At 42.4% G+C, this 27,582-nt stretch overlaps 1 protein-coding gene across 2 annotated transcripts in view; it reads right to left on the bottom strand.

The window, feature by feature from the left end:
• The window catches only part of FOXK1 (forkhead box K1), a 57,377-nt gene extending 30,340 nt beyond the window's left edge, over positions 1 to 27,037 (bottom strand). For both annotated transcript variants that reach the window (XM_075165337.1, XM_075165338.1), the window contains exons 1-2: positions 26,652 to 27,037; positions 411 to 608 (exon numbers count right to left, since the gene is read on the bottom strand). In XM_075165337.1, coding sequence (XP_075021438.1) covers positions 411 to 608; positions 26,652 to 27,037 — 584 coding nt within the window. The remainder of the gene's footprint in view (positions 1 to 410; positions 609 to 26,651) is intronic.
• Between the last annotated feature and the right edge of the window lie 545 nt (positions 27,038 to 27,582).

Here is a 27,582-nt window from a genome sequence, read left to right as displayed (position 1 = left end):
ACCCAGCAACAACAGAATATTATTGAGATAAAAATAAAACAGGCAGTCCTCAGTCCTAACATAGGAAATATTTGCCTGCTTTCTTTTCTCCATGCATAAAGGTAGCTCTTGATAGATATTTCTAATTCCACTGCCAAAGATAGACTAGTAACTCTATAGTGTGAAATTGAGACTCAAGTTTTTTCCCCCCAAGCCTTTAAGCTCTTAAACAAAACCCTTGTGCCCTACTTGTAGCCACCATAACACAGTTTTCAACAGTCTTCTATAATTTTGAACAGCAGATATTTAACAAGTTTGCTTTTCTTAATGGGGTATTTCATGCACCAAGTATACCAGACAAAAAATAACAGACTGGTGTTGGAGAACCTTTGCTTTTCCAGAGAGCACACTTCAGATAGTTAACATCTTACCTGATAGTGCCTGTGGGGGACGGGAGGGGACTGACCACGCTCCGGAGATCCGGCTCCGGGATGTGGATCTTCAGAGGTGATATTTGAGGATAAAGTGGCCGAAGGGGAGGTGACGAGGCTTCCTCTTTTGCTTCCTCTTTATGGTATAAAGATGTGAACTGGATCTTTATAACCGTGCTAGGGAATCGGAAAGTACATCTGTAAGGAAAAGAAAGGGAAAAGTCAGTTTCACACATGCTACTAAACATATGTAAGTGTTTTTGTATGCTATTGGTGAATCATTAATTCATTCATAGCATAGGAGTCATCCACCATTCTCTCTGGGCAGCATCTTTCTGCCCAGGGTCCTGGGCAGAATTACTTACCATTCATAAATCTCTGTGTATGTATCATAGTGTATCATCTAGTGATTAGATGCAAGCTGAAGGTTTGGGTAAGCTAAGTGATTTCCCCAAGGCCTTGTTTTCAATCAATGACTAAGCAAGATGCAGAACTACGACATACTCTTCAGTTCCTGCTATATCAAGGACTAGGATTTATCTTTTATTAGCTCCTTGCACATAACTCGGGAAGATACAAGTTACTAGAAAGTATCAAACCACAAGCAACTTGGAGCAAAAGAGCCATAAAGTCCAGACAGAGCAACAAACAGCCTCCAGGTAAGACTAGTCAGCACTATTTAAAGACTGGCCTCTACATATTGTATAACTAATACCCATTTATATCTCTGCACGTGATGCTAAAGGATCATCTACCAGGTTTCAGATTAAAATATATTCATTTAGAAGTGCCTCCCTTTAGACTGCATGGGTTATAGCTAACAGGGTCAGGACAGGGCCCCTCGCAAGCCTATAGGGCCTCATTTCTTCTCTAAGTAACACTTCCTTCCAATTCTTATTTAGGGGAAAAAAAAATAATTACACATCTACAAATGTAGCCTTCAGGAGATGCTGGGAAATTCAAAAGGAAATAAGCACTGACATTTTCCATATTTGAACAGAAAGCTTTCTAATTTATAGTGTCTACAATAGGCACAGGGCTGTAAGAGCGAGTGTTCTGCAACACTTCTTATTGCACTTTAATTAGACAATAATGTGCAATCAATACAAGCTTTCCAGGGATCATTTCACTGATAGTAAGGTTAAAGCAGCAGGAAATAAAAACCAGGTTTCACCGTGGGAAAGGCCAGCAGAGCACAGCAATTGTGCTGGCTTCCAGCATCTTGCCTATAGAAGGAAATGAAGGGACTCAGGCAGTGTTGTTCCAGCGTTGTAAGTGCTGGTGGAGGCTGTACATAATTCTTTTAACCAGTGCATTATTGAATCCTGCTAGGTAACAGAACAAGGTGGCAGGCAAGTAAATCCGTATTTGTGACCACCTTATCTTAATGCTGCTATCAATGGAAATGCAGAGAAACATGCTATCACAGCTCTAAAAACATACTCTCTTGCTCTTGGTTCTTCCACACAAGCTAGTTCTGCTGTAAGGTGGTCTTCAGAACCCTGCTGTGAAGAGTGCAAAATTATCATTCAGGCATAGGAAGCTCATTCCCATCTCCCACCTCATATCTCAAATGAGCTGCTTCAGCATTCAGCGGCTTAGACTCACAATGGCTCTCCTACGTACAGCAGGAGTTTGCATTGCATTTAATTCACTTCAGAGGTCCTGCCACCTGCACTCATTAATGCATTAAATAAGACCACCATTGCTGACAATGCAGCCTAATCATGTTTATCTAACCCTTCTAAACATGGTTCCCTGCAGGCTCAACACAAACACACAATTTAAAACAGCAGTGTTCATGCCTTGCAATGTCTGGCAGCAGCAGGCACGCAGCTTACTGAGATGAACCTGAAACAAGACTGTTGAACCACTACTCTGGATTTTAAGCTTTTGCATTGCTACATGGATTTGCTTACAGAAAAAAGCAGAGAATACATAAATTTGCAATGAGCATCACATGGACTAAGGCTCAATACCAGTATGAGCAAAGCTTCATCATTTCTCAAGCCCTTACCGTGGAAAAGCTGAGCTTTCTTTCACAGAGCAATGGAATTCTCTGCTGTAATGCCAGGTGCTCAGCATTTTTCAACATCTGAGTCAAGGACAAATCAGTCCTTGTTTGACAGTGTTCAGAGCAATCCCAACATGCTGCTGATCTCAACAGATCTGACTGCACAGAGCCCTAGGGCAGTTTTGCAGCACTGTTGAGGCCAGAAGATCCCCACTGCAGCTTCATAGCAGTAAGGAGCTCTATTCCGCTGCCACTTAAGTCGTCCTTTTCAGAAGGATCCAGTAATGCAAGATCCACATCTCCTACACATTACTGCTTCCAGGTGATGGTGCAACTATCTCCTCAACAATACTATATTTACTGATTGTACAATGTTAGAGAAGTTGATACCTGCACCCAAAACACTGTGAGGCAGTCCCATTAGACTGCAAATATGGGCAATCTTAACAAAAGCTAACTGTTACTTTTCCAAAATCATGAGTCAACCTGAAATATGAAGTCTAAACTAACCCAGTAAACGTGCTGAAAAGGCCCGACTAACATTGCTTTTCCTTGAGAGCCTCCCCAAAGCTATCCGATCCAGCCACGTGACTTATCCGCAATCTCAGACAGGAACGAGGGAAGAGAATCAGAGAGGCTGGGCTGGGCTCACTACACAAGCAAACAATTTGTTGGCTGCTGTGATTTCATTTTTAGAAAGACAGGCTTCCCAATCCACTGATGCAGAACCCAGGACATACAGCTAGCTTTCACACATTACGCTAGCTAGCATGTACGTGGCCATTTTGTAAGGACCCAGTCCCAGAAAAATCAGAGCATGGATATATGCAAGGGTGCTCACAGCTTTAGAAGGCTTCTGCAGCCTGGTCTGTGCTGGCTTCCAGTATTGACACTGCCTGCAAAGCCAAGGTGGGGGTAATCCAAAGAGTCTATATGCTTTTAACTGCTGTAAAAACCTGGGATCCAAGAAATGGAAATGCAATGCAAAATACAGTGAAAATGCCTGACGAACTCCTCCCCTCCCTCAGGGGTGAGAAGGTGCCTGGGATTAACATTATTGTTCCAGTCTATCACAACCACCACAGTAATGCAAACCGTGACAACAGCACAGCCCAAGCCCAAGACACTCCTTCAAATCAGCATACACACACTAATACTGGGGAACTGTGTCAATGAGAAATCAGAAAAACGTAAATTCTGAATCATCTTGTCACAGGAAGCTCGCTTTTCATTACACTGAACCTGAATGCAGTTTTAATGAGCTTTTCTAATTGTTCCCTTAATTAACCTCTTTCTGACCAAAAGAGGATAAACTCAAGTTATATCAGGTAGTCCTATTTAGGAGTGAGGCACATTAGTGCAGGATTTAAGCCTATGAGAATTACACTTCTACGAAGATAAGCAGGACAAGACAGACAGCCCAAGCTGAACTGAGCATGCATTCCTTAAGATTACTGTATATATTTCAATTTATTTAAACTGAGTTACACTATTTGATCCATATTGCATGATTCCTATCAAAGATGCATAGCAATCACTACTACTGCTTAACATTTCCATCATGAGAAAAAGATCAACCTGAAAGCACAGATTAGACTCAACATAAAAAGCATAATGAAGTTAATTGGTATTTCCAAGGGTGCCCAAGAGGCAACTCTTAAGCACCACTGAAATTTCCAGAGGGGTAAATTGGTCTTGATACAGGCAGGAAGCAACCTGCTTCAATTCCAGAACTGTTGAGTTTTACTCAATAACCTGCTACAGACAGGTACATCCTCCAATCCCTGGCCATATAAACCATATATATTGTACTCAGACAGTTATAGTATGTTGCATACATCTCAATTCCTTGTGGGAAAGGATTCCTATTTCTCTAGGATGCCTTGCTAGGCAGTGAGAATAGAAAGCTTTTTTTAGTTTGTGTTGAAACTGAAAACACACAAACACACACACACACACCCCCCCCACCCCCCCTTAAACTGCATAGAACCAATTCTTGCCTTATGAGATTACAGACAGGAGAAAGTAAAAGAAAATGGATTGCTGGCTCCCTGCTGCATGCTTGAGTTCACAGACTCCATAGCACTCGCTGAATGCATGCTATATATACACTGGAGACCAAGGGGAGGAGGAGTGCACATGCCACACGTGGTTACAGTAATACAAAAGATGTTACTAGAATTTTTTTGTTTTAAATAAGACAAATTTTCCAAAAGTTTCCTGGACAAGCTCCTCACAGTGACAACACAGCACCCATGCTATTAGGCATCCTTCATGTGGCGAACCAGTGACAGTGACCACAAGCATTTCATCTACGTAAGGTCTGAAAATAAAGTGCTAGGAAACACTGGACTTTACATAAACAGTCACCCCCAAAGCAGACTTCAAGAAAAATGGTTAGGTAAACAACCTAACGACTCCATACAATGCATGGCTCTATAAAAAGCAGACATTCTCCCCCTCCTCAAAGCACTTTTACTCACAGATGCAAAGGGAACAGAGATGCCAAAACATAGTACCAGGTTCAATAGAAGCTATTACAGTCACCAATTTCTTTGTTAGAGCACCCTGAGTGCTGTTCAACACCAAATGACTTCTGCTAGGACCTGCTGCATAAGAGCAAGAAAAGGCTATTTAAAGAGATTTTAAAAGGAGACAGGAAATCGTGCTGGATTTATGTTTTTTACATTTACACCGTGGAAAAGCACAGTGACAAAATGAAGACAAATCATCAAAAAGCCAAGGTGAAACATATATATAAAAAAATATATCTACAAAAATGTATATATAAAACCTGGAATGATATTTATATATAATATCATATGGTATGTCATATATAAACATCATTCCAGTTTATTATGCAAAAGGAATAACCAGAAAAGTAAGTTGAAAGACTGTTACACATGAGTTGTCATCAACAAGCTGGTACCATCTTTGTCTACTTTATCTTGCCATAATTTATGAAATCCTGTTACTCCTGAATGTTGCAGGTATAAATGCACCAGTAGCATCTGTTTTACAAAAAGTGCCAAGATGCAGGTTGAGCGAGGAACATTTTATGAAATGCTTCGTTAAAAATAACACTTTTCACAATTTGAATCAGAACACTAACACAGTCCTGGCGTTTCATTCAGAAAGCTTAGTTAAGCATGATTGTCTCCCTGTGCTGCAACTGCCGCTTTTTTTAAACTTGCAAATATGTTACCACACCACTGACTCTCAGTATCTAAATCATTCCTTCTGCCACATAATGCGAGGGGACAGTAGCCCAACTCTTAAGGATGAGGCAGTTATCTCCACAATCAGTAAATTCCTTGGATTCAGCAAACATGGACAGCTAGAGCTCTAATTACAGCACATGTTGTGATAAAACAGAACTGTGTCATTACCAGCTAAAGTTTGACCAAGGATGCCCACAAAAATCCTTGTAAAAGAGAAAAAAATCCCAAACAAGCCCCACACAACAGCTGTTACTCTGTCTCCTGTAACTTCTCTGAAACCAATTTCTTTGTGTCAATTACATATAATTCACCCAGAAGAATATGGTATTATTCCCATGCACAAAGTTCCAAAAACATGCTGGGTTTCTCAGCTCAAGTGAGAATTTGCCATCAGTCATCTTTGTCAAGCTATTACCATTACCAGTTACTTCAAGGTACTTGTCATGATTTTACCAGAGGGCAAGGTGGATACTTCTCACCCTTTCAGTCAATGTGTAGGGTATATACCAAAATTTCAGTCCATGATCAATGTGCAGCTTCTGTACATAGCAGCCGTTACAGAGAAGTGTCCCTGAAACTAATTTTCTCCGTCTTCTCTAATCAGCTAAGGGAAGAACCACATGCCTGCATCTATGAAAATCAAGTTCCCATTAAGTCATAAATCCACTCCCTATTCCCATAATACTTTGAAGCAGTCTGAAAGGAGGTGCCTTGGACAACATAGAAGACTCACTGGGAAAGTTTAGGCACCAGTGCACCCAATATCAAACTAAATTTGGTTAGAAAAAGATAAGAGTTTTCTTCACTTCACTAAACATATATCTAAGCCCTGAAGGTCTGCCCATGGAGAGATAAGCAAACTGAGACAAGAACAACTACTCAGATTCACATGTCTTCGAAAACAAGGCTCTGATAATTGCTGTGACCACTGCAAAACAGCTGAGCTGGGAACCTTTATTGACCAAGATTTGTTGCTTTGTGATGCTGCACTCTGCCCAGAGAGAGCAACACTCTCTGAAGCTTCAAGCTTTTCTACAACAAGCCTCACTGCATTACCCAGCACAAAACAAACCACTTCAACTGCAAAATATGTAGAAGGGTTTCCCTCCATTTCAGTAACTAAAATAATCAAATCAATTTTCTCCATCTTCACAAAATGAACTAGACCCTTACTCCCCGATGGGAATAACTGTCAGAAGTATGGTGCTCAAAATGATTATTTTGCTGGAACTACAGCTGTCTGAAGCAGCAAGGTGGGCAAAAACATGAGTTACAAAACCACCTTTCAATCACAAGTGAATTAAAATGAATATTAGTTTGAATGAATGTCAAAACTGTACAACAAGCTCTGAAAGCTGTCTGAGCTGTCACAGGAGATTAGGTACTATTCACCCCTCCTTTATAATAAAATAATAATAATAAAATCATCCAACATTTCCTGTTCCACTCCCTACCCTAGAATTTTTTTCCCTAAATAACACTTTGTAAGCAATACCAATAAGAAACCAGTTGTATCATCCACTTGGCTAGTGCTATCTGCATTCCAAATCAAAAAGTTAATTGCACTGAGACTACAGAAAGAGTTCTGGAGGAATGAAGACAAATACCTTTTATTCTCTTAAGTCTAAATACACATTACAAAACAAGCATGTACCTATCACCATGGCAATTTAAGAGTCCTTATAATTCTTTTCTTCACACACCTCTTTAGGCTAGGGGACACAGGCAGCATAACTGCCAGGTTTTTAAGAGTGCTTGGTTCATTTTGGAGGTTACCACAGTCTTAAAGTAATGAGTTTTCAGCATTTGCTATTTCCCTTTCAATTGCTCTGCTGATCTGACCAAATTTAACACAGAAATCCTATTGAAGGCCTACCCATAAAGTCCTTTATCAAACACACATCAGAGAAATATCTGTAACGTGATGGTCGGTAAAATCATTTGTTGCATTCAAGAAGAGAGAAGCAAAGGGTCTGCAAGCAAATGGTGAAGCCCAGAATCCACTTTTGTTCTTCCTGGAATGAATCAACTCAATCTGAAGACAAGCAAGACAAACACATTGCTAGACAGCAGCAGGACAAGGAAATAAACTGCAGAGCTCCCTACAAAAATGCCTCTGGTATTATCCGCTATTGTTTAGTTAGAGGAAAAGCTATAAAAGTCATCATTAGTGTTTTTAACGTAACTGAAGGAAAACTAGATTTAGAAAGTACTGAGATTATCTGCAAATAAAGGAGTATAGTAATCTCTGTCACTGCTGAAGAGACAGCATTGAAATGTTTGGTCATAATTATCCTGTAAGTCACAACATCAGTTTAGATCAGGAGGACTGTTTTCTAACTTCACAGTTACCCTGAGCTCACAAATCACTTGCCTTGCATGCTTTGTAACATAATTTAATATATACTGCCATGCTTAACATTACAGATATTCAAAGAAGTACATATATCCGCTGGGACTGAACTAAAATTGTCTGTGTGCATATGTGGGTGAGCAGAGGTTTGAAATAATTAGTTGAATTCAAGAGACAGTGGTCTTAATTCTACTTCATGAATTTTAATTTTCTTCTGTTGGGAACTTTTTCCAGAAAAAGTACCAGCAACTATTTCCATTGCCCTGTTACGCCAGATGCACAAGTAGCTCAACTTCAGCGTACTGGGGTCCTGGCATTAACTGCTTCTTAGGTATCGTTCCTGTAGTAGAGCTAATGTAAACCTGGTTTTAGTAAAGGCAAACTCACACTGGAATTCCTCATACCCGATCCAGTGGAATTATTATTGACTAGCCTATAATTCCAGATTACTGGAAGGATTTTCTGTCCTTCCCCTGAAATGCATCCATGTTAGCTGGAAATCCTCCTCTTTCCATGGTCACCCTGGACTTGCTGGGATGAGTAACTGGGTGAAGTTCTGCAGCTCACATGGATGGCCCACTGGTTTCCTCTGCCTTAAAAATAACTTTTTCCCCAAAGAGATATCAATTATGCCACTCAATCTCATGGAGATTTATTTTAACACAATCTAAATCTGTTTCTCTGCTGTAAGAGGGATTTCCTTTAACCCCACCACCATTCTTTCCCCTCAGCCATTTCCTCTCAATGTCACCCTCGTGCCAATAGTACCATCCAAACAACTGCACAGCAAGTCAAACCAGGTAGCTGAAATAATAATTCATTTCTTCTTTTGTTGGAGTAAGTTGTCAGGCAGATCAGTTCCCTGATCTTGCCTTCCATGGCAACACAAGCACCAACACAGAGGAGGTGGAGGGGACAAGTACCAAGGGGAGGAAGGAAAGGAGGAGGTACCAGCAGAAATGTTGCAGATTTACAACAGATTATAAAAAAACAGAGAGAGCATGTAACCACAGACTCAGATTTAAGCATCACATGATCCAAACACCGCCTTTTCCTTTCAGAAAACAAAATGCAATTCATTCATTTTGAGAAAAGCTCTAGTCTTTATCAAGTAAATCACATCAGCCACCATACTGATGCTCTAAGGCTGGAAATTTTCAAAAAGTTCCTGAAACAGAAAAGTCACGATTTTTTTTTGATTCACCTTAATTATTTCAAACCCAAAGTCACTCAGCTGTATGCAAGAGGACCAAAAAAAGACCAAAAATGTTTTCTGCATTCCAACAAGTGCTTCCCACGGCCCTGGACCCATGGCAATTCTCCCATAGCAACCGGCAGGTCACATCTGCAGGAGCAGGAGTGGGTTTGTGGTTGTCTCAGATGGGATACACAGGCTCTGTATGCCACAAAGTAAGTGCTTTTTAGTACCTTCGGGCTTCGAGAGTTTATTCACTGATCGTCCTTGAGAAAAGCAAGTGCAGTAAGATGGCTGAACAGGGACAATGCTTCAGAAAAAAAAAAAAGAAAATTGCCGTTTCTCTTTGTCACAGACAAGACCTTTTCCTTATGCTCCTTGCTACTGTTTAGCTGGAACCATACACACGGTTAAAGGATTTTTTCCCTTAATGAGAAGGCACCACAGGTTACACTGGGATTTGCCTAACACTGCATATTACCATGTTTAAAACAAGGTTTCCAACATAGCCAGACAAAATTTCAGATGGGCAAAGAGCGTGTGCAGGCAAGTGTATCTATTTAAAACAAATACTACCAGCAGCATCAGGCAAAACCACAACTTATGAATAGCTATGTCTCTTAAAAGCACCAAGTAAATTAGCTGTAATGAATGTTTCTATTGAGCTCAGTTGCACAGGGCTTCCCTTTATGTCATTTCATCAAGGTTCAAACGCACTGAGAAACACTTCCACACACAAGCAGATTTTCAAATCGGTATTTTAGCAAACTCCTTTGAAGACAGCAATGTTCACAGGAAAGTTTGGGCAAACTCTGGGATTCCTCTCCCTGCCAGCACCATGCACGCACAGCCATACACAAAAGCTATTTTTGTTTCTTCAGTCCCTCCACTCTCTGCAGACATCCCACCCTGCCGTGCTGACCAACAGCAAGGTCTCGGCCACTGCCCATCCCAGGAAAAGGCAGCAAGTGAAACTGAGCCAAGCAGGTGGCAGAGGGGGAAGCGTTTAAACACCCGTAGGCTGATCAGGAAGGCTAAAAAGGAAAAGAGATACCAGAAGCCCAACCCAGAGAACATCAAAATGCTGGTTTGGTTCATTATATCTTCTTTAAAAGTGCACAGGAGAAGACAAGCACTTTTGCTTTTTTTTGAGGCTCCAACAATTAGATGTTGTTTGCTAGAAAGCAAAACCTTCAGGAGAGTTTGCGCTATGATACCATGCTGTAAAACTTCAACAACCATTTTATTCTACACATCTTCCCTACAATTTCTTATCTAGCAAGCCTTTTAATTGCTGTCACAGAGCAAACTGATAAATTGAGCAACACCACTGACAAACAGTGACAGTTAATTTTTCATTCAAGTGAAAACATTCGAGGCTGTTTCACACTGGAGAATTAGTAGTGAAGAATCAAGAGCTGTATTTTTATTTTTACACCCCTTACATCTCTTTAATAATGTTCTGATTTTACGCTTCGAAAATTATTTGAGACATCAAGCACAGCTTCACTTCCAGATTCTCCCCTTCGAGGAGCAAAGCACAGTGCAGGAAGGAAAAAACCAACACATTAAGATATTGTACTTGCCATTTTTTCAGTAGTAAAATACCACAACAAGCTTACGGAATAAATTCACGGAGTATCAAAATAGCATCTCATAGAAGAGCAGGAAAAAAAAAAAATCACCAAAACCACTGAGAAAGGTGTTTCAAATGAGCTAATAGAGAGCCAGCAGGAATGGTAGGAGGTTTCCTCTGGAGTCACCACCCTGCCTGGGAAGTTCACATTATGGACGGGTCTTTTCCAGATTCTACTATGCCCAGCTTTGCAGGATGGGTCTTATAGTAATCCTGCTCACTCCAATGCAAAAAAAACCTACCAGAAGCTGCTCCAATCTCCCACAGAAAGCTATCAGAGTGCAAAGAGCCAGGAACGTGCAGTTTCCAAAACAACCTTTCTGAAACTTTTCCAGCAGAAACCACTGTAAACCAGCTAGCAGTGTCTCTTCATTCACTTTAATGCCTGCAAAAAAAGCTGAAGGATATTCTTGAAATACCATCATTATCACTACTTATTTACAAACTCAGTGGAACACCGGTCAATCCACACCTGCCTAGGGATGAATTCACTTATCTATTTAAAACATAGAAAACCCCAACTATAAACACTTAAGTTAAAATTAATCCAGAAAAATCCTGACAATTATTTCCAGATGGATTATAAATATGTAAGATGATATCAGAAACCAAGCCTTGGTATAATCAAAAGAATATCATTAACCAGCTTTTATAACAAATACAATTAAGGCAGATCTTTGGTACTTGGGTCAGGGACTTTGTTAAAGCCCTCCACAAAGACCACCTTGTTAAATATGCATGCTAAGACAACGTGGTAGTTACTTGTGCCCATCCACCAGGCACAGAGAAACAAAGAGTTGGTGCTATAATTGTACCTCACTTAGTTTCACATTTCAAAACATTGGAGTCAGCTTCAAAATATGCCATTCACTCCAAACCAGGAGTGCTGGGCACAGGGCTCACTATCAGAAGACAAATTCCTCTTCCCCTCCCGAGCGCTCCTATTCCTTTAAAAACAAGCAAGCTACAGTTCAGCAGCACATAGGGCAGATTACATGGAGAACAGCCAGTCTGAAGCATCGCAAGATCTAACTCAAGTCTGCCAACGTGCTAAACATCTGAGCCTAGAAGGTCTTACCTACACCCACAAAAATCAGGCGCAATTTTATATCAATACAAATTAATCTGCAGTATCAGTGACATCTATCTTTTAGTCAATGTTGGTTGGGGTTTTTGTCTGATTTTTTTTTTCCTATTAAAGTCTCCCAAGGGTGAATTCTGGCCCCACTTCTACCACACCATTACAGAAGCTGCTCTGTTCCCTTGTGTAGTCCTTACTATAAAAAACTTCACGTCTCTGAGCAAACTGTTAAGGTACAGTGAGCTTTTTTCTGTGTCATATGGTAAGCCACGTCTTAACCCAACACCACTCTGCCAGTCAATTAAAGTCTATCTCATTTATCATGCCTCTCAGTATGACGACAATGGAGAAAAACTTTGCAGTTGCATTCCCAAGGATTTCAACAGTTAGCTACCTGCGAAGAACATTTAGTAAGCTGTCCTTAAAGTCTAAAATTAACCATAAAGCTGCTGTTTATTTTGACGCTTGGGAATAGGGAGGTGTTTTAAGTGTCAAAACAAGTGGCCTGACATCAAAAACTTCATATGAAAGTTTGCCACCGAAGAAGTGGGCTGGCACAAAGAGCAGATGATGCTTTTATTTAAATGAGGTTGGCTGCCAGCACCAGAAAGTTTCGCTATCAGCACTGCAGACGCCTGATATCATCTGTAACACACAGCAAGCCTATTATGTTATTTTGTTGTGTATGTGGTTGTATACATAAAAATAACGATAGCTAAGAGACTCTATATAACACACAACAGCCTGTCTACCACTGCTGCTCTAATCAGGTATTCTAGCCTGTAGAGGTCTAGATCCTATCTTAACCATTTCTTCACCAGCCAATAAATACTTGATCTTCAGAGAAAATGTAAATTATGTGCAACATTTGTGTGTGTGTATCTCACTTTTATCATCCAGTCTTGTAACTGCAAAAATCCCTTTCCATGTTAGGCTGAGCAATCTGTTAATTTTAGTACAGTGTCAGCATTGCATTTTAATTTTTTTTTTCTAAAGCCTGAAAATTATCAATATCTGTGATTTTAAAATAAACAAACCCCAACATGCTACATACAGACTCCTTCAAAAGTTAAATAGCTATTTAAAACCTCTTGGTTTGCATGTAGCTAAGAGGGGCCAGGAAACAAATTGGTTTAGCTTCAGAAAAGATGTTTGTTTGTTTTATGAATTTACCCTCTTTCTAACTCTGATATTTCTGTATTTTCATTTGAATTTATTTTCCTAAATAGTGGTCACCTTCCAATCTTTCATTTTGAGCCTCCTTGCCTTCCATATAACACCATTGTCTTTTAAGGGGTACATGTCTTTTTTAATAGGATCCCTGCTTAAAACTCCTGTAGGTCATAGCCCTATTAGCATGTTTCAAAGCCTGATCTCTCTCCTCAGAGGTGTGCAAGCCTCTCTCACTACGAGAAAAATAGTGGTCCCCTGCTCAAGAGCCATGGAATGTTTTCAGAACCCCAAGCTCAAGAGGCAGTAGTGCATCACCTGCATACACTCCCTTGCTTAAGCTTTTACTGTACCGTATAAAGAAAAAAAAAGGATTGTGCTTCTGAACAGCAGCCTGTCTGACACACCACAGCCGTTGCACAGACACGTGTACAACTTCAGTAACATCACTATCAGCTGGAAGTAGACACAGATGACCAGCCAGCCACTCCCTCCTCCCAGCCTCCTTTATGTCAATAAATCTTAACCTGGCTGTTTGAGCAATGTTTAATCATAAACAGTTTTGACCATGGTCCAGAATATAAACAAAGGTGAGTAGGAGAAAAACTGAGAGTCCAGTACCAAGAATCACTCACCACTGGCTGCTGAACCAGGTAACAGAGAGCAGAGAAACAAGGAACTGCTGAGGAACAGAATACAAGCACTTGGTGTTCATTTAAAACAATCACCATGCAACAAAATTAAAGTACCCAGAATTGCGACCACAGAAGGATTTCAAGGACTAAATGCACTAACATTCTTGGTTCTCTTAAAAACCAACAAAAAAAAAAAATTTAATTGCTTAGAACACCCACTTAGATGCATGGAAATAAACTACCCTCATTGATCTCATCCCACTGCCATTTACAATGCAGTCATCTTGATTCCCTTCTGTGTTGCTAATCAAGCTAAAATTAACTCCTCTCCTCCTGCTTACCACACACACTAGCACCACAAAAATCAACGCAGGGCCAGGATCAATTGTCTCTCTCACAAGTGCAGCCCACCTTGTTTACGTGGTAAATGTATATTTAGGACCTACAGGACCTCTTATGGGATTTTAATCGCATTCATCATGGGGCTGGATAGCTGTTCAGACCGGGCGACAGAATAAGTAGCTCTTCCAAACCTAGTTCAATTACTTCTGAACACCTTCTAGTCATTATTGGCCTCTACGAACCTCTGTAAAATGGGCTGCATGAAAGTGGGGATTTCAGTCCTGTTAAGCCAGTGTCCATCTTAGAAGACTCAACATCATACTTGTCACTCCTGCTTTGACACAGAGCGAAGATGTGTCTTAAGCCTGCATTTCCACAAAGCCCTGGAAGACTCTTCATCAGCATGGCACTTAGTTAAGTTTGGGGCATATTTGGAGGACACAGAAATTAATTTTATATGGTTGCCAGTCTGACAACACTGGCAAAAAAAATACATACCGTATCCTAGTGTTCGGTTTTAAAGCAGCTCCATTTTAGATCCCAATGTGATGTTTCAAAGGAAAAAAAAGCCAAACCAAAACAACTAACAGATAATACCCATTAAACAAAGCTAAAGTACAGATCAAATTGGCAGAACTATGGAGTGGAACAGAAGCTTAAAAGAAAAAAGCACTCTGTGGAGATAAATATTCTTCAAGTGTGTGCCTGACAGCAGCCAAGGTTTTACACTGTTAAAAAAATACAATACACCACAGTGACAAACAAGGTTATTCCATCCACCCCTGTGCTAACTCGCTGTCCCACCAAGTTAATTCAAGCACACAATGAAAGGCAACTTGTATGAAACAAAGTAGTATGAGACTTATTTCTATATTCTGCTGTCACCACCCTTGTCCTACACCTACCCTTCATGAGGCGGTGGCAAACTCTCCACCATAAGACTGAAATGGCAGACACTGCATACAGTCTTGGATCAGGACTGTTTTGCTCAGCCCTTGCCAAGGGTTCAGAGATACGGGGCATCTCGCCTTCCTTGTAGGACTTCTCACATCCCACTTTCCCCAGTCCTAGGGGATACTGCCAAACCACAGCCCCAATGACGACACACAGCCCCTGGCTGCTTCAGGACCCCTGGACCATGGCTATTCTGGCAGCACCAGGCAGTGAGTAGTCAGTCTGACATGCAGTTTGTTTTCCAGAGATGTCACAGAAATGGTGAACACTGGCTCTGTAACACACACATTTGCCCACAGTGTTTCTGCGCTAGAAAAGGCTGCCTAGCCGCCATTCACGATGTGCTGAGTTTTTTCCCCCTCCAAGGCAAACCTTAAGATAAGAGCCTAAGCCTGGCTTCCATTCTACCACAGCAGAGACCACAAGAAGTGACTCTGCAGAGCACGGCCACCACCAGCATTTCTCACTCCTTCCCTGCTTCTGCGAAATTCGAGAGCCCTTTTGAGAGGCTTTCCGAGCCTCTGTTGCTCACACTGATCTTGGTTAAAATGAAAAAGGTCAATATTAACTATTTTCCTTCTTTGCTCATCTTGGCAGAAACACTCAACTAAGTATGTTTCTCCCTCAATCATAAGCCACAATTAACACCTACTTCAGTGCCAAAAAAAAGCCCCACCTGCACCCACGCTCTGGGGAACTTCCCTGTAACAGTTTCTACAGAGAGTTCTGTTTTCAATAAGAAATCAAGTAGTACACCGAGAATTAAATGCGTAGTGACAGCATGGAACTAACTGCAGTGCCACAGTTGGCCTCTACAAGTAGCACTGGTTATTCATTTCCATACCTAACTCAACAGCAAGCATTTCAAAACTTTGTTCAACTGCCGGGGAATTTCCAGCTTGCCGCAGATCCTGCCCCTTTCACCACAGAAATCTGGCCACGGCTGCCACAGGCAACGTGCCACTTCGATTCTACCTCTATTTCCATCCTACCTCACATCTTCTTGGGAAGACTCTTCCTTTATTACTACAAGTATCCAGATCCTCAGGAATTTTTATACCCTGGAGAAGGAGAAACTAACCATTTTAAAAGATCAGTTCATAAAATCTCCTAATAACCATCAGAGAGAGGCACTTGTTTCAGCATCTTTGTTGGATACAGTAGAGCAGTTTAATTCTCATGTAAATCTCATTTGCAATGCCATCAACTTTCTTCTAACAGGCCATTCATCACTGCAAGATTTGCTTTCAAGGTGCCAGCCCCCCTCCTTGAAAGGTCTCACAAGCCATCTAGAAGACTTTCCCTTCCAAACCTAAGGAATTACCTATAAACACATTAGCAAAGGCTGTGCAAAACAAAATAACCTCCATAAAGCTCAGGAAAAGATCCTAATTCCCACATACATATGCCAGAAAAAGCTTGCGTGTGGGATGTTACTAACCTTTGAATTCAATCAGGCTCTAAGAGGGCTCTAACACGCAGAGCATGACTATGATGTATTTTCCTTTGAGGCTGGCTCAGTTCATTTAGAAAGTGATTTGAAAGAGCTAATGTACTATTTATGTACATTATAAAAAACGATCCATATGGAGTCAGACTTTGCAAAATGTTCACTCAAGTCCGTTCCACTCCCTCTGAAGACATTTCACAATCCATTCAATACCCAATAGAGGAAGCCAGGATTACTGTTTCAAAAGCAGCTCTGAGGGTAATTTAAATGTTTTAAAAGCTGACATCTTCTGGACTCGCAGCCAAATAAACGTTTGGGGCAACATAGAGCATCTCTCACACAAAAGTCTACAAAGTGACACCCACCTGCAGCCTCCAAAATACTGCCATTGAAAATAAAGGTTAGAAGAGAATCCCAGGCACAACCTTCCTTCCTACTACAGAAAAGGAGAAGAAAATAATTTTACTGTGATTCAGCAGAAGATGTACTGGACTGGCTTGTGAAAAGGCCACCTGGCAGGAGATGGCTAAGATTGCAAACAATGTAAAACAATCCCAAGATTATTAAGGTGTTTTAAATCCTGCCAGCATGTACGACTGTGCTGAGGGGTTTCTTCCTTGGAAGGGGTTTAACCAACTAAAGTGACAAGGACTCTTGCAAAATGACAGCACATACGTAAGTTGCTGCCACAGTGGTTTCATTATTTTTAAATCAGGAAATTTTAGAGAGTTAACTTGTCATATTACTGGCATGTTCTAATGCTCCCCTTCCTTTGCTTCAGTATAGTATACAGAATAAGGAAAACATTTTACTTTAACAGATGTATCTTACCTGGAAGCTTCATACAAACTGCATAGTTTGCAGTATCAGCTTTTTGGGGAACAGGATGCTAGCCCTTCTCTGCTACAGGTTTTTTTAATAAGAATTCTTATATGTGCACTACTGTCTGGTGGAGCACAAAGCAGGATGAAATTGAGGAAAAAACTGTGAACCACCTGGAGAAGAGGATGCACCCACTTGTCACCGAGAGTCTTCAGATTCAGAATCACTATCCATCAAAACAATTTTGTTTCCCAAGTTCATTCTGTGGCTCTATTTGCAGTCAAGCGCTGATCTGGGACACTCAATTGTAAACAGATCATGTGCAAGTCTAAACTACTTGATTGCGCCTATTTCTAACAGCTGGTTTCCATATGCCTTGTTTACACAAACTACAAAAAATGCTAGCAACACTTTTATTGAACCACTACACATTAGGAATTTTCTCCTAAGAATTCCTATGCCTGAAGAAAACTTCAGCGCTTGCCTTAATATTTCATAAAGAAAGACATTAGCAGCAAAGCACGTGCCAGCCTTTGACTTCCTTTGCAGGTTTTTGCAGTGCTAAAACAGTTTCATTACAGCTTGTCTCATTAGACAGGGTCTGAGGGAGACATGGTAGAAGAGAGATAGTAATTATACAGCTGAATGGACAAGACAGAAGGAGGCAAAGCCACCCAATTGCCAGGCTTGTTGACAGTCAACACCCCTTTACGCACGGTGGGCAGGCAGCCAACCCAAGGTACACCACGTTACACAAGCCAGGAAACAATCAAAAAAAGAAAAAGATCAATAAATAAATAGCAGTTGGCACATGGCCCACATCAAGACTCTACCCTTACTAGTTTGAGCTACACCTCAAACTGAATATGAAAAGCAAAAACATCTTTGGTCTACCCATCAGGTGGAAACAAAATTTGCTTTCTGTGTCTAGTCCTTTTCTTCTCCCACACAATCAGGATTTTGAGTGTTTAAGAGTCCATAGTTCTTATGCCCTCGAGAGAGGAAAGGCCTTAAGTTGCTCAAGAACAATTCCTTTAGCAAGTGCACAAACTGGCTCTGCAGGGAGTCCAGTCCTGCTTAGTAAAAATGTTGGTGGCTTCTGTATGTGGCCTTAAGGGAGATAGAAGATTAAAACAGTTTGTGTGGGAAGACTTCCCAAGGCTCTCTTTAAAGTGGCATGAAGGAAAAAAAAGGGGTACAGCTATAATGTCATATTTCAGAGAGAAGGGGAGGGATGTTCTTTTCCACAGTGCTTAGACCACCTCTGCAAGGTTTTGTCTCCTCATTCTGTTCTAAAAGATTGAGTGGATTGTACTTGTACATGAAAATAGTCTCTTATGCTAGAAGATTCTTGAAACAGGATAATAAGTGGTAACAATGTGCTTAAAGTTTTCTTCCACTTACCCTCCTATCCTAATCACACAGTATATATTAATAGAATCAGACAAAGACTGTCCATCTTTGCTCCCTCAGCTAAGGCAGAGCTCCCAATTTATTTCTAGATTATTTCTCCCAAACTGTCAAGATGTCCTCAAACAACATGAAAATTACGTATCTGGTACATTTAAAGGAGGGAGGAAAACCACCAAAGTAAATCACACACACACAACAAATGACAACCCAAGAAATTAAACTTGCTTTTAAATTACTAAAAATAGATTGGGTAGGGAGGGAAGGGACTATCAATCAGATCTTACTTAGAGTTGCTGAATATTCAAAGAACAGGCTTCTAATGGAGTGCTCTCTCAAGACTGCTTGAAATTTTTATGATAAAAATGCACGAGGACATGAAAAAAGGAGCAGTAGGATAACGAAGAGCAAAATACACAAGACAGAAGTGGATACAGAGTATTAATTAGGCCATTAAGATCCTTAAATGTTTTACTGTCCAATAAAATACGTATTTCATAAAAATTAAATGCCATGCAGAAGGAATGCACACATGCATTTTATTGAGCTGTTCTGAAGAAACTGAAGATGTGAATTACTAGCAAAAAAACATTTGTGAACAAGAGTGAATAGACATTAGCAAAGTTGTATCTGTACTACGAAAACAAAGACTATACTATTGGATAGAAATTTTCACTGACATTTTCCTAAGCGAGACATTCATCTGCTCTATAAGCATCTCATCAATCTGCTTTCATAAGAAGTCTGTAGTCAACTGGAATAGGGAGACTTATAAATACTTAAAAAAACTATTCAGTGATTAATACTGAATTATTGACTGAAGTGAACGCATTAAGACCACACAATAATTTGTACTCACAATTAGTTGATTAACCAAGTCTAGAAGTACAGTAAGATGTCTGTTCGTAGCCCACATTCAGGAGACAAAAAACTCCTTCAACTTTTTCATCTTGCAGATTTGTTCAAATTTCTTCACGGCAAAACCTCTGGCTCCCTGTGCTTCTTGGTGTCGATCTTGCAGTCTGGTACATCAGACCCCACGAGCCACTTCAGATACATAAACAATGTTTAAAAGCTACCTAAGTTTACCAGCCAGAAAGCACTGCACAAGCTCAGCAGTCGTCTTATGGCATTCACTGCCTGTCCTAGACATATGCAATTTTAAGATAACAAAGACCTTAACCACCCAATACACTGTGGATTAAGCTCTACAGCATACTTAGCTTTCACACTTTTTTGGTTGTTTTAAAGTAGTAATCCTGAAGTGGATATCCTAGCCATGAGTCTGCAACCTTAGGAAACCCTCAGAAAACTGCTAGATGCATGGGGACCGAACCAAAGAAATCAAAACAAAGCCAGTGTTAGGTATGGCTATGTGTGAGAGAGGCGTCTGTGCTCTGGACTGCTATTAAGAAAAAGGAGAGGAAAGAATCTGTACTAAAGGCAAATGAGATAATTCCTCTCCCTTTTCATTAACATCGCCAGCTCAAAAGCACATTATTTTTCTTTTTTAAAAAACATTTCCACTTGGATTGGGAAGGGAAAGCTGGCTCATCCACATCTAATCAGCAGTAAGGTGAAGCTTGGACTGTTAAGCATTTCTGGTTACGGTGCCCCTTGGCTCTGACTGAAGATCCCAGGCGCTGCCTCCTCAGACGCTTATTAGAGCTAGAAGGAGCTCAAAGTAAATTAGCACATGTCAGAAGAATTGATATGGAGCTGAGTGCTAGCAGAGATCCACCCCAAATAAGAAAGCCAGCTGGAGGTAACTGTCAAATCTCTAACAGTGGTTTAACAAGCACCTAACCAGTCCATATCCCTTTTGTTACCCCTTTTGTATTGAGTGCAACCCCCGCAAAGCACAGTCGAACACACTTGTCAACTCCACACTCCGCAATTGCTGCAAAAACGTCTGTCAATAGCAGACACTAATTACTACACATGGGCCAGTAATAAGACTTTATTTGCATGGCATAAGTAGCAAATTCAAGTAGTTTCCTGTTCTTTACCAACATCCTGTTGCCACATCTCCTCCTCCAGGAAACTGCAACACCGAGCAAGAGAATTTGGCATCCCACAGAACAGCTCTGACGCCAAATGGCTATCGGAGCACAGTTACTAAGAGCTTGCTTACAAAGAAAACAATCACATTAATCTGGTTGTCATTTATGTTATTCGGTGCAAGATTGCGTGTCCCGTTTTCTGGAGGGGAAAAAAACAGGCACAAAAGCATTGTTTTGATTTGTTACCAGAAGTCAAAACAGACACACTGCAGTGAGGATGCTCACGCAGCTGGCACCAAAATAACTAAGATATGAATTACTACAGATTTCATAATTTTTATTCCTGTTTTCGTAAAAGCAAGAACTCTCACACTCATTCATCCCCTAGATTTATATAAAACACAAAGTACCAACTGGAAGAATCCTACAGTCAGCTAAGCATTCATGTAATGATTGGGAGTTTGCTAACACAAAGTTACAACTCGATTCTACATTTAAGCCTTTATAGCTGAGGCTGCATAAGAATACAGGACAAGTGTGGCATGTTCTGGTTAAATTAATCTCTTCATAATCAACACATCAGCTAAACTAAACCAAGCTTGGTTTAAAAGAATACGTAAGAGAACATACACTGAGTTTTGCATAGCGTTAGTTTATATTCACAACCTGACTTACAGCACAGCTATTTTTGAATCAACAAATCGAGCAGTAGTTTCACATAATGAGAGAAACTTTCCTTAAACATTTAATATAACTCATGACAAATTGAGCTGCTTAGCCAAAAATTATTACTTGACATAAATTCCATAATTAAAATCAAGTAATCCTTTATCACCATCTCGCTGTGCAACAAAAAAACCTGTTCTCAAAGACAGTCTTTGAAATCAAATAAGAGCATGAAAAATGTAAGATGAAGCACTAAGACAGCAAATCTTTAAAGAGTTTCTAGCAAGAGTAAAACCACCATCCACAAGTTGTAGCAAAGCAATGATGCATTTCAAACAAAGAACAAAAAATGGTTGCAAATGCAGATTACGCAATATTTAAGAAGTTAAACTACATGAGGAGTTACCAGAGTCAACATACATATGCAGCATTTCAGAAACAACTAGTTCTGTAGTCGCGGTTATGTGGTCAAAGCATTTCCTTAGTATGTGTACGTACAGCTTGCAGTTCCCTCCGAGATGTAAGGATACCCGCACTCATACACACCATGATGGCATCATTCTAACCACAAGAATGGAGGCCGAGTGGTTAGTGAGGTCATCAAAACACTGCGATACGTTGTGTATATCTCCAGTTTTCTAGATTATGACAATTTTTGATTTTAATTAGTGCCTCGAGTTACTGGCTAACAGACTGTACAATCTCCCTTAGAAAGGGAAATGAAAAGACTGTTAGATCTAGCTCTCGATTTTCTGCTTGGTTACTAAACCCCAATTGCAGAGACACCCCCACTACCCAAATGCTAAAGTGAACTCGTGTATTCACAGTACAGAAAGATTAACGCATGCATAAAATTTTGCAGGATCAGCACCTTGATATGTACTCAGAGTATTGGACTCTTTTTTTTTTTCCAAGTTTATTAAGTACCTAGGAAAATCCCATTATAAATAAAGCAGCATGCTCTTAATAAAACTTCACATGCACAGTAAGTTTTCAATTTATAATGGGGTTTATATACATAATAAATTTTTTTTAATTTTAACTCCATATTTTAAATTAATTTCATACATCCATATATTTACTTCCCTTGTATTTTATGCTCAAACTAAAAAACTCCTCCATTTATTTCTTCCATTTCCTAAATGCTAAAAGAGCTACAGGTTTAAAAACTTATTTTTACACTTAGAAATCTCATACCGAAAGTATCCATCTACACTGAAAACCACAAACTTCAGGCTCCATTAATAGCACTACTGCCAAAAATACAAAACGGTCACAGAAGCAATAAGCAAATATCCCATGAAATAGTCACAGACAAGCACCATTTTCCAATCTATTGAGCTCCCAGTTCAGAAAGCTCAAGTGCTATTATCAGGCTACGCTCTATCAGCATTTGCAGTTTTTAGTTAATAGAACTTTTGTACTTAGGAGCATTTGAAAATCTGACCCACAGCTGCTTAAAATTTGGGTTAGCAAGCTTAACTTTCAACTGTTTCAGTTCCTTTGGTTCTGGGAATGGGGGAAAAAAAAGAAGCTTATTTTAGTTACTGGAAGTCTCTAACTTGTTATTGTCACCTTGTTATTTGTCACTCAATTTTTTAAAAATTGAGTCAATTCTGAAGATAACAAAGAAAGAGTTAGTAATTCAACATTAACCTGATCCTGTAAACACCTGATTACACTGTAAATTTGAAAAAATTACTGTCTTCAGCAGGAAAAATGGTTCCTACTGTATCTTACATTTTTGCTTGTATCCATAGTTCTAAAAATCTAGTGCAGGTCCTACTGATAGTCTTGAGTTTCTCTCTTTTTTTAATAGAAAAATACCCAGATATTTATCCACAGATTCCCAGCTTCCACTAGCGCAGCTAAAAAAAAAAGTTTCTAGCAATCCTTAATTTGATTTAAAGCACTTATTTTTGATGTAAGTGCTTTCCATAATTTCATCCTGACTTGTATTTGTAGTGCCTGCTGTAGTGTGGCACTCGTTAATTAAATGGAGGGGTTTTCCAGCTGTACTGTGGGCCCTCCACTCTTCTACCCACTTTGTTTCTAACTGTCATTAACCTCTAGGAAATGCCCTCCTTGTTGGTCATTATTGTTCATCGTTATGTCATCACATCTGTGAAATATAATCTCCCATAACAACACAGCTGTGAAATACGATACTCCCGCCCAACAGTGAAATTCTGGTTACAGCAGATTACACATACACATGATGGCGATGGAGGAAGTGATACGAAAATTTTCAAAGGCCCTTGATTTTGAACAGGTCTGTTGTGTTAGGAGGTGCATACAGTCTTCAAGAAAGGTCTCAAACTCTTCCTCCTTCCTCTCTTCCCCACCCCTCCTGACAAAATCTTCCGTAAATTTTAGGAATAACTACTTCTAAACTTAGAAGAGGGCTTATAACAGAGAAGTTTTATACAGAAAAAGTGAAGTGAGAAAAAACCTCAGAAATAGAATCTATGAGTCCAGGATCTATTTTTTTAACAAATAGTATGAATTACATCTGAAAGACACTTTTTTCCTGGAACCCTCCACTTCCATTCATGATCTCATGATGCACAAACATCTCCTTTGCTTGTAATATAACAGCAGCAGTGACTGCATTGGTCCAAAAGAAATTGGACTTTGCATATTTCTGCTATCCTTAACAGGTGGGGGGGGGGGGAAAGGGGGGGACAACTACTCAAACAACTGGTTCTTAGAAGATTACCAGCAAGAGCTCCCCAATCACAAGAATCTCCCATATAAATCATTGAATGGAATGGGCATTAATTCCTGAAATTTAACTAAACTGTACATTCTGCTGGTACATGGAGAAGGTGTGGCTGTATCAAACAGGGCAGTAGTGTTACCATAAAATAATATTCAGAAAAAAATTGTGGTTTGTACTGTGAAGTCTCTGTACTACAACCTATCTTCACTTTGTCCTACTTTTGACAGTATCAGTCAGCTAGCAGTAAGCATACAGGCTTCTCTACAGAAAAGAAATGGCACCAACCAGCACTTTGTTTTGTGCACGGGGGGCTGGGGCAGGGAGGAGGGGGGAGATTTGTGTATGTATGTATGTGTGTGCATGTGGAGCGGGTGACTGGGAGAGAATTGTCTGATTTTTCAAGAGTGGAGATAACAGTGGACAGGAGAACAGTTTAAAGCCTCAATCTGGACTGTGTACACCAAGCTTCAACAGGATTTTTATTTTCCTGGTCTGGGTCACAAACCCTTGACTGGCCAGTAGAAGGCAAGGAGTTGTTTACCTGTTAGAAGCAAGGGGGCAAATTCCTTCAGATTGATGCAAAACGTTTTCCTACTTTGGAAGTCAGAAAGGGAGGAGCATCAAGTTTATTTATGTAGCTCAAACAGCAGCCAAGCAAAGAGGATGCCTTATTGTGCAGAGTTCATAACTGTACGTTAAACTCCTCCCTCTAAAGTGATGAAGGAGGAAAACTGCCATTCCCACTCCAGGAGTCACGAGCAAATGGAAGGGGAGAGAAATAAGCAACCAAGGCACTGCTGGAGAGTTTTCAAGCACAATGCTTATGATTAACCAACTGAAGAAACAGAATGACAGGGAGGAGAGAGCTCGCACAGATAAACCCAGAGCCAGAGGGAGTGACAACAGAAATGCCCTGGGCTTCGTGTGGTCTTGTTTTACAAAGCAAGATTAATTAAACAGACACTAAAGGACATCTCTTTTAGAAAATGAAACACGTTACAAACCAAAACGCCTCAGAGAGCGAGCAGCTAGGGAGTTATAACTAAATTACTAAGTACAAAATGAAGCAGCCTGCAGAGGAAATGAGTAATTAAAAAACCCTCCCCTGAGCAACAGGCTGGTGAGAGAGGGATAACTCCAGGACCCTGGTGCTGGAGGTAAACGATACCAAAACCAAAAACTGCCAGGTAAAACCAGACATTTTAGACAAACAACAAAAGCCTAGTGGAACATCATAAAAACCCAATCTCCTGCCTTTAGAGTGTGTTTTCACTCTGAGATGGCATTAGACACAGTCTGTCTGGTACGACCTGAAGAGATGCACACAGGAATTACATCACCCACCACTACCACGCTGCCGCTCCTGGGGTGAAGCACTGCAGTCGTTGGACAGTGCTCAGCAACCATAAACAATGTTTTCAGAGGAAGAAATAGATTAACGTCAACCTCATTCTTCTTTCTGCAAGAGAGTTTATCTAAAACACAGCACAGGCAACCACCTCCCTGCACAGAAAACCCTTCTGCAGCCCCCTCCCCTTCCTCAATGAAGGAAAGACACCTTGGGCGCCTGCTCTTCAGGGGTCCTGGTGAGCAACATCACCCCTGGCCTGGTCCGATTCCCTCTTTTTTCTGTTGCCCCAGAGAGACACCAGGAACAACACCCAACTTGCCACTCTAAAATAAGCACTGGGTGTAGCAAGTTTTAGCTCACTGACGAGAGTCCTTCTTCTCTCATTTATCTTTTGGAAATCCCTTAAGGGCCACCAGTTGAACATGAGTCTGCTGGCAGGCTGGCATGGAGGATGATGACCATGGGGGACAGCCTGCTGAAGGAGCACCCTGCAGCGCGGGGCTCACACTTTTTCCCTAGATGTGGTCCCCTCAGAGAGAGCAGCCCCAGCCCTGACGAACATCATCCCCTTTCTCAGTCATGGACGGCAGCAAGGCCGGGAAGGTGAGGACATCCCTTGTTGATGTTGAGGTGGATCCACTGGCTGGTCACCAGGCACACACCCCTCACCGCCACCTCGGACCCTCCATCAGGTGAGGGTCACTCTGTCGTTGCACAGAGGGTCCTTCACCCACCGTGACCAACTTCAAGCAAGGGGCCCCTCACCAGCTTTGTGGTCTGGGGAGGGCCTCAAGGCCACCTTCTTCAGAGGCAGTCCCTCACCATCCCCTCAGGCCCTCTGTGGGCGGAGGGGATCCCTCACTGTCCCCTTCATCAGCGGTGGCCCCTTGCCATCACCTCAGGCCCTTCTCCTGGCAGACCCACGTCCCCTCCGTGGGGCGCAGGCACCTCACTGTCTCCTCGGTGGGGTCACCGTCCCCCTCCTCCTCGGAGGCCCCTCTCCGCCCCCTCAGCTCCTCTCCACCCAGACCCACGTCCCCTCCCCGGGGCGGAGGGGTCCCTCTCCGCCCCCTCAGGCCCTTCCCCGGGTCCCTCCCCGAAGGCCGCGGGCTCTCGCTCTCCCTCCGGAGCGGGCCCAGCCCCGCAGGCCCCCGCCGCCTCGCTGCGGTGCCACCGCCCCCGCGCCCCCGGCCCGGCCCGCGTCGGCGGCACTCACTGCGGCGGGAGCTGGAGGGCCGGGCCGCCGCGGCGCTGGAAGGCGCCGTCCACGAAGACGCCGTTCTTGCCGAGGCAGCGCAGGTAGAAGTGCGGCTCCTGGAAGCTGAGCTGCAGGTGCCGCCGGGAGATGAAGCTGGAGTGCCCCATGTTGACGTCCACCGAGCCCTGCGAGGAGTTGCGGCCTATGGTGACGGCCGGCTGCCGCATGAGGAACTCGAACTCGCGGCCCTGCAGCCGCGCCAGCACCGGGCCGGCGGAGGCGGCTGCGGGCGGCCCGGCCGGGGGCGGCGGCCCGGGAGGGGGCGCCGCGGCGGGGCTGCAGGGCGCCGAGCGCAGCGCCAGCAGAGCCCGCGCCCCGCTGCTGTCCTCCCCGACTTCGGCCATGTTCCCAGGCAGGGAGCGAGCCAGCGTGCCGGCCTCCGGGGCGGAGTCGGCGGGGCGGGGGGAAGCGGGGCGGAGCGGGAGCCGAGACCGCCGCCGCCCTCCCCTGCCTACCCGGCAACACCGCCGGGCCCGGCCGCCCCGCCGCGATTTATGGCGCGGGGCGTGGGCTGGCAGCGCCCGGGCTCGGCGGGGGCGCGGCGCCGCCTGCAGGCCCGCCCGGGCGGGCGGGCTGCGCTGGGCGCCGGGCCCCGGCCCCGTTCGTCGGGCAGGTGCTGAGGGAGCGACCCCCTCTGAGGGGGCTCCCGGCACCTCGCCCCTGCACCTGGCAGAAAAATCGGTTTCTGCCGGGTCCGTGAGTTGAATCGCCTCAGAAACGGCTCCCCGGCGCTGGGGGGGTGCCCCCAGCCCTAACGCGTCCCCTCGGGGCTGTGGGGCAGGGGCACATCCACCCCGCAGCCGGGCCCCAGGCCCGCGTTTCGGTACAGGGCCCCGTGTTTTCAAACCGAATTACGCTGGGTGAGACGGCGTTTCGTGGCCTCTTCGTG

The sequence above is a fragment of the Calonectris borealis genome, chromosome 16 (assembly GCF_964195595.1).
Source record: "Calonectris borealis chromosome 16, bCalBor7.hap1.2, whole genome shotgun sequence".
NCBI lineage: Eukaryota > Metazoa > Chordata > Aves > Procellariiformes > Procellariidae > Calonectris > Calonectris borealis.
This window is presented reverse-complemented; position numbering and strand designations above follow the sequence as displayed.